The sequence below is a fragment of the Rattus norvegicus genome, chromosome 8, assembly GCF_036323735.1.
Source record: "Rattus norvegicus strain BN/NHsdMcwi chromosome 8, GRCr8, whole genome shotgun sequence".
Taxonomy (NCBI): Eukaryota; Metazoa; Chordata; class Mammalia; order Rodentia; family Muridae; genus Rattus; species Rattus norvegicus.
The window spans coordinates 70,750,264-70,762,541 of NC_086026.1; the positions used below are offsets into that span (position 1 = coordinate 70,750,264).

At 54.0% G+C, this 12,278-nt stretch overlaps 1 protein-coding gene across 18 annotated transcripts in view; it reads left to right on the forward strand.

The window, feature by feature from the left end:
- The first annotated feature begins 2,918 nt into the window (after positions 1 to 2,918).
- Tle3 (TLE family member 3, transcriptional corepressor) overlaps positions 2,919 to 12,278 on the forward strand; it is a 45,899-nt gene continuing 36,539 nt past the window's right edge. For 13 of the 18 annotated variants that reach the window (XM_008766347.4, XM_006243214.5, XM_006243213.5 and 10 more), the window contains exons 1-4: positions 2,919 to 4,271; positions 4,765 to 4,865; positions 5,325 to 5,388; positions 6,349 to 6,393. In XM_008766347.4, the coding sequence (XP_008764569.1) occupies positions 4,248 to 4,271; positions 4,765 to 4,865; positions 5,325 to 5,388; positions 6,349 to 6,393 (234 nt within the window). In that variant the 5' untranslated portion in view covers positions 2,919 to 4,247. The remainder of the gene's footprint in view (positions 4,272 to 4,764; positions 4,866 to 5,324; positions 5,389 to 6,348; positions 6,394 to 12,278) is intronic. The other 5 variants (XM_006243211.5, XM_063266232.1, XM_063266233.1 and 2 more) reach the window with 3 other exon arrangements.

A 12,278-nucleotide genomic window follows, 5' to 3' on the forward strand; every position in this document is an offset into this window, starting at 1 on the left:
AATGAATGAATTAGTGAGTGAATGAATGCCTTTCAGTAAATGCTTATATAAATTCAGCTTGCACAAACAAAGGAGTTTCTGAGTTTGGCGGTGAATCTAGCTGTCCTGGATTCCAATTCTAACCTCTCTGCCTAGCTCGCGGCCTATTGCTAAGCTTTTTTGTGTATTTGTTTCCAGCCTCTCTTCTACCCTATAAGACGGGCCGTCAGCCAGGCCTTGGGAGTGAAGTGAGGACGTAGTGGGTAACCATGGCCTGGTTTGTACCTATTAAACGTTCAAGGGCTGTCCTTCCTCACTGTGGGGAGCGCTGCTGCAGTTCGGCTCTGCCGCGGGGGCGGCGCTCGGCAAAACCGCATCCATCACGCTCATCCTCCGTGTGGCAGGCCCGGTGCTGGCGCCTGGGTTCACAGGAGAACTCAATGTGGAGTCTGCCTTGCACCAGCTCACGCTGACTAGTAGGGTCCTTGGGAGCACCACTGCCCTGGCAGGAGACCCGGAGACGGGAGACAGAGCTGCGGCGCTTTTCTGTACACAGTTCGCGTAGACTCGACCTGAAAGCCCAAGGCATCGGCTGCCGCCAGCAGGAGGGCGCCATCCGAGCCAGTCCGAAGGGAGACTGAGAAGAGCGGGGCCGAGTAAGGCGCCTTGGCTTGGGCATCTTGAAGGCATTGTGTTTAATAAATCTGGGCGACAAGCACACCCGCTATCTCCCCCCTCTCTTCTCGGCTCCCAAATCAAGACCTGCTGTAGGACCCCCAGTTTAAGGGGTCTTAAAACCCCTGCACTTTGATTAGCAGCTTCAAAGAGATCCCTTTAAAGTTCTCCTTTCTCCCCAACCTCACCTCTCCTCCCCTTGACACCCCTCCCCCAGCACTCCTAGGACCAGGACAAAAAAACTAAATGCAAGTTTAAAGGGGGGCGGTGGAGAGGGAGAATCTCAGACTTCCTGAACGCGGCCCATAGAAATTACCTATTTCAGACGTGCGCAGGAGTCGGAACATCGTGGAGTTTGGGTTTTGATTTTCTTTCTTTTTTTCTTTCTTTCTTTCTTTCCTTTTTCTTCTTTTTTTTCAGGGTTTGTGTGTGTGTTTTTACCTTTTATTATTTAAATTGATACGTTTCATTACTAGGGAGAAAAATAAAATATTCCTTTGATACACAAAATCAAATTGATATTTAGCCTCTGCTTACTTTTTTATGCATGGCTCCTTTATACCACATGGTAGTGACAGATTGTTTGAGCTGGAAGGAAAAGCCATTCAAAGCTAATTAAGCAGCCATTCCAAGCACTATTTGCAAGCGGGAGGCTCAGAAGCCTCGGCATTTGTCAGCGCTCCCCCACCCCTCGTGGTTTTGACTGACAGCTCCGGCCAAGGACTGACAGCTCCCGGAATCTCCACCAATTACTAGTCGAGAGTCTCTTTGCTGGTCTGTGATTGGTTTCTAGACTTGCTCGGGGGTGTGGCCGGCGCGCCCCACGTGGGGGCCGGAGCGAGAAAGGGGCGGGCCGGGTAGGAAGCGGGTGCGCCCACCCGTGACGTAAGGGGGAGGGCAGAGAAGGGGGAGGGGAGAGGGAAGCTCCAAAGAGGAGCCATTTTGAGACTAATGGATGCTTTGGCCAGATGCTCGCATCTGTCGAGCTAGGCTTCTCCCTGCCCCCCCTCCCCTTTTCGGTGCGCATCGTACACGATTTATGTTTTTATTTAGGAGAATAAATAAATGAAGAGGGGAGCGCGGTCGAGGCCTGAGCGGGCTCTGAGAGGCTCCATCTCGGGGCGGCCGCTCACGTGGAGGTCCCCGCGCGCTCCCAGCTACTCATTAAGATGCAAACGCGAAACTCAGGCTCCTAATGAGGGGAAAATATAGATTCCGGGGGCGCGCGAGGCGCGCGCGCCCGCAGCGGGCCAGGAGTGTATGCTTGCGTGCAAGCTCGGTGGGAAAGCGGGGAGGGACCCGAGGACACCTGGGCGGCCCACTCGGCGTTGCCTCTCCGAGGCCCGAGGACATAGGGTGGGCAGTGTGCCCCGACGTGACCCTTGTCTGCGAGCATTTAGTTGGGCCCCAGAGTCGAATGTTTATTCCTCCTTGGGTGTCGAGGCTGGTGACCGTGGCCACTCCAGGCTCGCAGTCGCTCTTCTACGGGTGGCTGTCGACGCATGTGCCCGGGCAGACCAGCAGGCCAAGAAACGGGGTCGGGACTCAGGGTCGTAGCCGGGAGGGCCCCAACTTCGTGCATTCCCTTCTTCACCATCTCGGGCCCGGAGCACAGCTGAGGAAACCGCCTTGGCAAGGCTGCGGCCAGGATGTAGCTGTCCCCAAAGGGCAAAAGCCCCAAGTGGGGCTAGCCGCACTACTGAGCCAGTTGTCCGCAGACAGCCGGGCCCTTCCATCTGCGCGGCCCGCCAAGCCAGAGTTCTCAGACTTCCCCCTCGCCGGCAGCCGCCGTGCATCAGAGGCGCTGTTTATTTGGCTTTCTGAGAAGAAGGGCGAATGAACAAAGGAGAAAAGCAGGGCGCCCAAGGGTGGGAGAGGGGACAGAAACGGATAAAAGAAAGAGAAACTCAGTTTGGAGAACAGTCTTAGAGGTCGGAGGTAACTTTGGGAGCCAGCATTTTATCGGTCCTAAATCTTTTGAAGTGAAAACATTAAACTGACAAAGTGATTCTGTTTGTTTTATAGTATCTAATTGGGCTGCTTTGCAACCCTAATGAGATTAGAGGGGAGCAATCGTTCGCCGCCTCTGCAGAATCAACTGATCCATTACTACCAGCCACAGGTTTTAAGGATTGTACAGCTTGTCCTTTTTCCCCCTTTTGTTGTTATTCGTTTTCTCTTTCTCCCCTCCCGCCAAATAATTATTTGCTACTAGATCGTGGGAAAAAAAAAGAGGAAAAAAACCTAGCTGCCCAGGACTATAATATATATCTATTTATTATATGTCTTTCGGTTAATTCCTGATGTGAGGAGCGCTGTTTTTCACTCCCAAGCGAAAGTCACCAGCGGGTAGGGCCTGATTGCTACTTTTCATGCATAGTTTTAGACACAAGAGGGCATTGTGACGTCGCGCCCGGCGGCGCCCAGTCGCAGTCCGAGTCCCGTGGCCCCACGTGGGAGCCTCGCATTCCCATTGGCCAACGCTAGGCGAAGCCGCCACATTATTTTGTTACTTTTCAGTCCCTATTTGGAACTGCTCTCGCGGCAGTTCAGACCTCGTGCTCGGCCCCCTTCGCCTGTCTGTGTGTGGTATCCGCAGGTCCGAGCCACTTTTTTTTTTTTTTTGAGTGCGTGTACGTGTGTGTGTTGAGTGCGTGTGTTTGTGTGTTTTGGGGGTTTGGCGGGGCGCGGAGAGGAGAGCCAGGCTGGGAGGAAGGAAAGAAGCCGCAGAGCTCCCGGGCTCAGGCTACGTCTCCCCCTCCGGTGCTCTCCAGCCTGCGCGCTCCTAGGCAGCAGGGACGCCGACCGCTCCCCGCCGGAGACGCAGCCGATTCACTTGAGAGCAAAGAAGACCCCTTCGCCGAGGCTTCCTATGCCGGCTGGAGTTAGGATGCCACGGCCCATTATTTGCACCGACTAACCCGGAGTTCCTCCTCGGCCCTGGGAAGGACTGGCGGCGGCGGCTGGAGCAGACAGAGCAGCAGGCTCTCTTCTCCGAGGGGAGGGGGGGGCGTCGAAGCGCCCTCGCTGGGCTCTAGCCCTCACCCACGGTCCTCAAGCCGTCACCTCGGTGGCCTGCTTCCTTTTTCTTCTCCCCGCGACTCCGGGCCCGACCGCCTCTGGGATTTGACCCGCGCGCCCCGGATGCTCCGAGCTGCCCAGACGCGCCCCCCCCCCTCCAGCCTCATCGTGCTGATTGACCCGTGAGGGGACAAGAGAAACCCACCCCCCAACCTCCGGGCCTCGGGATCCTGCTCTGGAGCTGCCAGGGAGCCGATGATGTCCACGCAGACCCGGCTTCTGACACTGTCCACGCAGCCGGGGGAAGGTGGCCGGCCGCAGCCGGCCGAGCCTTAGGCGCACAAAGCGCGAGCCCGCCGACGACTTTGCCGCTCGCTCCGCCGCTCTTTGTCTGCACTTGGGGCGCACGCCCGACTCTGGGATTTCGCTGCGAGAGCGGGCTGGGGGGGCCGGGGGCGAGCTCTCGGTTCCCCGGCCGCCCCCCGCTCGGGCTCGCCTCCCCCCTCCCCCGCACGTCCCCGGCTCGGGCTCTCAGCGCTTCCAAGCTCTCGGAATCGCGACCCCTCCCTGCCATGTATCCGCAAGGCAGACATCCGGTGAGTAATTGCAAGTAGGCTTATTTAAGCATCTATCATGGCAGGGTAAACGAGGCAGTTTATCTAGCACCTCCATTTTGCTTGTTGCTACCTTTATGGTGCGCGCGCGTGTGTGTGCGCTCACACAAAGGGGCTGGGTGGGTGGGGGCGCCGTAGAGAGCCAAGGGTAATTGCGCTCGAGTGGCCCGGGCGGCCTGCGTTGGAGGGGAACGTGGGCTCCCGCCCTGGGCCCCTCTCCTAAGTCTTCCAACTCGCTCCCTCGGCACTTGGCCACGGGAGCCCTTCTGGCTTTGGGGGTGGTCGATATGCCCGCTTCCCGGTCCTGTCGGGAGAGCGTTGAAAAACTTGCTGGGAAGGTTCTGGGCTGTGGGGTGGTGGCCTTGCCGGTGGCTCCCGGCGGGGAGGGGCCAGGGACCCAGCGGATGCACGGGGCCGCGTGGAGCCCTTCTGATGTGCCCACTCCTCTCCCCTATGTCGTCCTTGTGGGCTCCAGGCACCCCATCAACCCGGGCAGCCAGGATTTAAATTCACTGTGGCCGAGTCCTGTGACAGGATCAAAGACGAATTCCAGTTCCTGCAAGCTCAGTATCACAGGTAAGGCGGGTGGGGGGTGGGCCCGGGCTGACGTGGAGGGCGGCCTGGCGCGCTCCTGCTACCCCCCGCAGGGCCCGAAGGGGACGTCGACCCCCGACTGCGGGGCCGCAGGGCCTCCGCCTTTTGTTTCCCCTCTCGGAGCGCACAGCCTTAACCCTTTGCGTTCCGCAGTCGCCCAGCTCCCAAAGCCCGTCCTGTCGAGGGTCGGGGTCTTGCGCCAGCGTCCGGGCCCGCCCCCGCGTGGCCGAGGCGAGTCCCCTCGTCAGATCAAGAGAAGTTTGGAGTTGGTACGGCCAGGCTCCGGGTGGTAGGCACCCATTCCCACTGTCCTGAGGATGCTGGATAATGGGGGTACTCAGAGTGCCGGGCAAGTGAAGTGGCTCTGTGAGTCCCTAGGGTCCGGGTCTCGAAGGGGACCATGTAAGCACCAGGACTGAGAGCCTTCTCTTGCCCTCACAGCCTCAAAGTGGAGTACGACAAGCTGGCGAACGAGAAGACAGAGATGCAGCGCCATTATGTGATGGTGAGAGGCAACCCGCTGCAGGGAGAAGGGAGGGCAGGGCAGGGCACCCAGGCTTAGGGTCCAGCTGGGACAGTCGAAGGCCAGAGCTAGGCCCAGCTTCAGGACAGTCCCCTGAAGGGCTCTCTTCTTCGGCTTCCTCTTCCCTGCCACTTGGAGCCCGGGCAGAAAGAGAAACAAACCCACATTACTGGCCACCTTTGTAAAGAGCATGTCAGTTGTGTTTTGAAGGTTTCCCAGAGGGCTGGTTGCCTTAAACTGGTTAGTAACACAAGAGTTGGATGAGCCGGTGTCAGAGTTGTATAAAAATCCCTTCTGGAGGCCTCTTGGGAGTGTTCGGAAACTTTTGTTTGGCAGCTGGGATCCTAGCTAGAATGGGACAGAAGCGCCTGCCCAACCCAGAGTTTTTCTAGATTGGAGGAGCTGTTTAAAGCCCTCTGCCTCTGTGTCCCCTCCTCAAGATTTCCTCAGTTGGGAGTCTGGCCCTCCTCCCCCAGTTAGATCATCTTTTAACCCTGAGTTCAAGTCGACATCTTTCATTTGGGAGTACCCGGGTATGGGAGCCACTTAAGGGCAGGCTGGCAGCAGGTTTCCCACAGAAGAGACCTTCTACCCAGTGCTAAACAACCCTCAGAGGACGAGAGGAGGCGGTGTACAGCATTCCCTGTAGAGCCCGCACCTTGTATAAACAGCATATATATGGCACATGGGGTGCCTGTGGGAGGGGAGGCCCTGCTTGTCTTATTTTTTGTGTACAGTGTTCTCTTGAGTGGAGAGGAACACTTGGTCACTTCCCACTCTCAGCTTTCACACCTCCACAGGCTGCCTTTGTGGGTGGGTGGACTTTAGTGGCTTTGGACCCAATGAATGGTTTCTCTGAAGCCTTGTGGGGGGAGGGGCTAAATGAGACAAGTCCTTGTGTTGCCTGTTGATGACCCCCCCCCCTTTTTTTTAATTTTGTAGTACTATGAGATGTCCTACGGCTTGAATATCGAAATGCACAAGCAGGTAAGTGCTTTCCTTTTTATATATAAATAATATATGTTTAAATTATAAGAGGTGTGATTTCTTTGGAGGGGTGTCCTCCCGTTTGAAAACGAGCCTGGGTCTTTTGGTTTTCCCACTCGGCCTTGAAGGGTAAATGTTCAGTGGATTCGTTCAATGAATGCCTGGTGCCTGGGCTTTGCTGGCTTGGGCTGAGCTTTTAGCGTTTGTGAACTTAGGCCTGATCTGGGATCTGGGTAGATAAAGGACCAAAGACCTATGGGAAAGTTGTCTAGTGGGTCCCCCAGGATCTGAGTGACTCCTGGAGGTAAGAGAGTTGGCTGTCTGCTTTTATCTGTTTTAATGTAAAATTCTCAAAAAGGAAATATAGGTAGAGTTCCATGCCTCCCCCCATTTTCTGTTCTTTTTCTTGCAAAGAGAGAGAGAGAGAGAGAGAGAGAGAGAGATGCACTGTCTTGATAAGATTACACTCTGCGGGCCTTCAAAGCCAGGCTGAGCTGTCGAAATGTAAGGGAATGGAGCCACTAACGGCCTAAAAACTTAAAGCCAGAGTGAAATGCAATCCTCTTGCCTTGCACTGAGGAGCGGGTTTCTCAACTCTCTCTATTTGAAGGCAGCTGTGTCCCATTTCACAGGAGGAAGCTGAAGCCCAGAGGTGAAGTAACTTGCCCAGGGGCCAGCCTCACCAGGCCTTTTGAGACGGGCTGGCAGTTGAGCTCAGCTTTGTAATCCTGAAGTCAAACCAGTTTAGCTAGTGTGGTACCCTTTGATGGATATGTAAACTACCTCACATTGTCACCCTTCTAATAACAGTATACCTCAAACCCAGCAAATACAAACACTCTTTATCTCCAGCATATCAGTAGCTAGTCCTGAGCTAGGCCAGGCTGTGGGAGAGGCCTGTTTGTCTATTTGTGTTCCAAGGAGAGGCTGCCTATAATTTGGCTTGGCGGACGATTAGCCTCGACTTGGCACGTATAATGGTGCAGGCCGGTTGTTCTTTTTAACAATTGGTGTTCTTGAAATCTCAGAAGGCTGTTGACTCATTCTAGCCTTTGGTGACCGTGACTTGAATGGGATTTTCTGCTCTAAATTAACAGTCATTTACAAGGTTTAAATTTTGCTCTTTAAAGGGGGCAGGGCCCAGGGCAGGTGAGAAGGGCAGGTGACCCTGAGGGGAAGTGTGCAGATTCCTGCCCGCTCCAGTGGCTTCTTATAGACCCTTTTGAATCTGGTTTCTTTTCCCTTCCTGTAGGGAGGCCTGCTGTTGGGTGAAGGGTAGCCAGAGACGGATCAGCATTTAGTGAACGAAGTGGGAAGCCGGCTGTGGTTTCCTGAGGAATTGGTTCCCCAGGCGTGCACACATGGAGGCTACCACATTTTGAATTCTTGGCCCACAGAAATAATAAACAGTCTTTGCTTTATCTGTAAAGAAGGTTCTGGGGAGGATAGGCCAAAAATGGCTTTTGCCTCCTCCTAGGTAGAACTGGTGGTGGTGGTGGTGTCTCGGGTGTTTTAAGGACTGTGGGGGGGGGATTTATGTAAAGTGCAAGGTACTGCCACTTCCTCCCTTTCTCCAGTCCTCCCCCTCCTTTGTGAATAGTATCTTGGGCGTGTTTTAAAGAGGGTAATTGCACCCAGGTTCAAAATTTATAGCAGTAGTTGTTGTTGTAAGAGCTTCTAATTAAGGTGTAATATGTCCTTGCATGTTGAGGACTGCATGGGTGGTGTTGCCCTCTTCTGAATACATGGTTGTTTGGCACAAAGCAGTCACCTTGGCTGGCAGAGCAAAGCTATTCCGAGCCCTGGGGATGCTATGAACTCAGAAGAGCTAAGCATCTCCATACTCTTGGTGGTGGGACTTAGACAGAGCGGCTGTGTTCCTCTGGGATGTCTGGCCATTCCTCACACAGGGTTCTAAGATGAGAGAATGCCTGAGATCTGTCCACATTGCCTTTAACCCTCTCAGCTGCCAGTGGTGGGGTAGAGGGATCTTTGCCCTCCTTTTTACAGCCGGGGAAAGCAAGGCATCCAGGAAGCCAGCACGGCAAGACCCTAGGGGCTTCTTTCAGAGCCTCAGGGCTGTAGAGCTGAGCTCTTTGCTCCAGGTGCCTCACCTTTGCCTTCCAGCCCCTTCCCAGCATGAAGGCAGGCTGAGCAGTCTCTGGGTTGGGTGAACTCACCCTGTGGCTGTGTAGGAACAAAGAGGCAAAGAGGTGGAGAAACCCTGACTGGGAAGCAATCCACCCTGACCTAATGGCGTGCTGGCCACTCCCTAGGCTTGCAAGGTTTTGTAGAAGAAAACCCTGCCACTAATTGTAGTGTGGGTCTCGGGTGCATTTGGCGGATGGTGGTTAGGCCTGAGCAAACAAGTTTATCAGCTGACCTGTTTAGCGGTTGACTGGTGTTTTATCTGCACACACAATCAAGTGACTGGAGTGCTTGAATTATTCATGCAGTGTCCTGCCCTCTAGACTTGACTGTGTGATTACATCTGCCTGGAACAAACAGGCTGGAATCTTCATCTTTAAGCGAGTAGGGGTGGGGGTGGGGACTGTATGTACTTTTATATAATAGATGGTCTACAGAGCTAGCACCTTGGGAAACGTGTGTCTGGTTATCCTCAACCTACACACACACACACACACACACACACACACACACACACACACAAACACACTTCACCACCACCACATATTTTTTTAAAAGCTCTCCTTCACTGGTTCCATGGGAAATACCAATTAGCTGAGAACCTTTCCTTCTGCCAGATGGTCCCTAGTATTGACAGAGGGCAGCTGATGAGGTACGTCCAGCCCGTTTTTATTTTACTGAGAGGTTAAACTCACTGTGGCTGGCTCTGTCCCTGGCTGTTTTTCTGCCCCCACCCCCACCCCCCATCTCTCTTCCAAGCTGTCAAATCTCAGAGAAGTAATAAATGGGTCCTCCTACTCTTCTGCCTCCCTCCCTAATTATGGTAAAGCAAAGATTACAGAATCACAGGCCTGGCCTGTGACTTGAAGAGGTCACCACCTCCCTCAGGCTTCTGCTTCCAGGCAGAGTGTCAAGGATGATTCAGCGAGGACCAGGGAGGCGATGATGGCTGACCGGCTCATCAGTTCCCGTCTTGTTCCTGCAGCGCCGCTCCAGTGTCAGCAGCAGATGACAAAGCCAGCTTAGAAACAGACTCCAGAGCAACTGTCATGCAGTGGCTTTGAGACACGGTGCTGGGGGAAGCCAGCAGGCTGGCCTTTCACCCTCTGTTGGTGAGCACTGATGTTTGGCAAGCTGACTCGAGGCATTTTGATTTGGGGGCAGCATCATGCCAATACTAGCCAGCCACTATTTTCAGTAACCCAACAAGTCCCAGAGACATGGAGCTGGAAGAGTGCGCGCTTTGGCTTCTTATCCAGACCTTTGAAGTCAGGGATGAGGAAGAAGGTTCAGAGACTGGAGCTGGCCTACCCAGACTTCCACAGTCACAGGTGGTGGGAACGAATGCTGCTACTGCAGACTTGCCTTCCCTACCCCAGGACTCCTCCAGAGCCTTTTGGTAACTCGCAGCCTGCTGTGTCTTTAATTACCTCCGCTTGCCCCATGCTATTATCCAGCCAGACTCTGGCTGCAAACTTGGCTCCACCAAAGTCCAAAGTACCCCATTTGGGGTTGTATAACCGTGTCAGCTGAATGCTCTGTGTCCACAGTCCTGTCCCCATTTGCCAGCTATTTGCACAACTAATGATTGTGTGTTTGGTAATAAGACAGAGGGCAGGTTCACAGATGAGGTGAGGGCGGTTAAAAACCCTGACCGTTTTACCCTGGCCACAAGGTGGCCATCTACACAGGGCTGAGGACTGAAGACTGCAGGCAACAGTTTTCTGGAGAGAAGACCATGCCAAAAAGTTGGCAGACCTTGGTGGCAATAGGATGGGGGATCCAGGCACTGGTGCTAGGGCAGTGGGGCATCTGGGTTGAGCTGTGAAAGTTACGTCTTTGCTGGGCGCTCCTTCATTCACCCATGCCCCAGCTTCTTTGACATGAGCTGCGTGCGGCTCCTCCTTGGAATCATGGGGTCTGTGGGATCTGCCCAGCAGGGTACCATCTTGCTGTACCTTGGGAATTACTAAAGTCTGAAGCTCTTTTTACTTCTTCCCGTCCAGCTAGAGGGTGACCTAACCCTTGAGGTCACCTCTCCTCTCTGGCATCAGTGGATTCCTCATCTGTAGTAGAGTACAGAGCAGGGCTTTCCCCTGAGTCTTTTCCTCCTTGTACATCTGACCACCGAGACGACTCTGAGACTACATAAAGATAGAGAAGCCTGCTGGGAAACCCTACTCCCACTTCTACTATTCCATAAGCTCTGCTGAAGCAGGATTGTGTGCTTACCAAGAGTCCTTCTCTCCCTCCTCCACCCAGGAAGGGTCTCATCTACTTAGGGTCTCTTTTCCCGCGGTCCTCGATGCCACAGTGTTGAAGGGAGGAGAGAGTTGGCCGAGGAATATAAGAATATAGGTCTTTCTATATAGGAAAACGTTTTTCTTTATCGCTGTATAAAGCCCTGGGACTCCAGGAGCCCAGAGGCGATAAACCGCTCTCACCAGGGCTCGCCCCTGTGATCCCGCACAACACAATATGAACCTCGATGTCAGAGCTGTGGAGGATGCCCCTTTGCCAAGCACACCATCCAATAGGTGCTCAGTAAACACGTCGGGTTTCCTTCTTTGGGTTGTGGGCAGGTGGGTGGACCTACACTGCACCGAGCCCTGGGAAGGAAGTGGGGGGTTGTAATTGTGGGTTGCCTGCTGATCTGCAGGCTCTCTCTGTGGTTCAGCATACAGTCTCCTCACCAGCAAAATGAGAGAGTTGGATCCATTCCCCAAACGGTTATTAGGGGTCTGGGATGTGCTGGGTGTGGGCCGGGGTTGGTTACACAGCTGAATAAGACACCATTCCCTCCACTGAGGCATCGGACCTCTAAATAAGTAATTGCGATGTGGTGAGGTAAGCGCTAATGTGGCCGCTGTGACACTTGCTTCACTCTTCCTGGGAAAGTGGAGACGGGTCACAGAGGATGTCCCTGTAGGAAGACTGTTACTTGAGTGGGGCCTTACAGGGAGGGTGGGAGGGGAGTTGTTAAAGGCAGAAGCCAGCAGCCGGAGCTCCTCCCAGGTGACAACAGCTCCTGGGATGGCCGTGAAGTACATTCAGGAAGCTGCAGTCGGGAAGAGTGGATTGGGGGAGGGCAGGGGCCGCACTTGAGAACTGAGAAGGTGGTGATATTGTGCAGCCCAGCATTATCTGAAGGCCTCTCCACTCACATTCACGACTCACTGGCTCCCTCTGTCCCCATATGGCTCTCCAGGGCTGGCCCTGATCCATCTGGCAGGGGGTGGGGGTGGGGAATGTTCCCTGCGAATGTGCAGCCTCCCCTGTCTGCTTCCCCACCATCCTGCTCTGGTTTGAACTCTATTCCCCAAAGTGGCATTGTCTCCTTTCTCATACTGGTAATTCTGTAATGACTGGGTCTGACCTGCCCCTCCCCCATATTTAATTCTCATCAGCCCGGCTCTCCACTTTGCTATTAATGATAGCAGCCAGCAAAATAGCTTTCAACATGCCATTGACAGTCTGGCTTAAGAGCGCACTTGAAGTAGTGCTAGACAGCTGAAAGCACCCATAATTGTGTACCAGAGTGAGAACTGCGTGCTCAAGGGCCTTGTTTTTATATGCTTAAAGGGACAATATCTTGTTTTCAACAAATGCTCTCTGAGACACATCCAAGATGCTTTCTTCCTTCCTCTTGTACCTCTCCTCCTCCTCTTGGCTCCTTCTCTTTCTCTGGCCTTTCAGAATAAAGGCTCCTCTCCACTGGGGCTGAGAGAACTTACGGA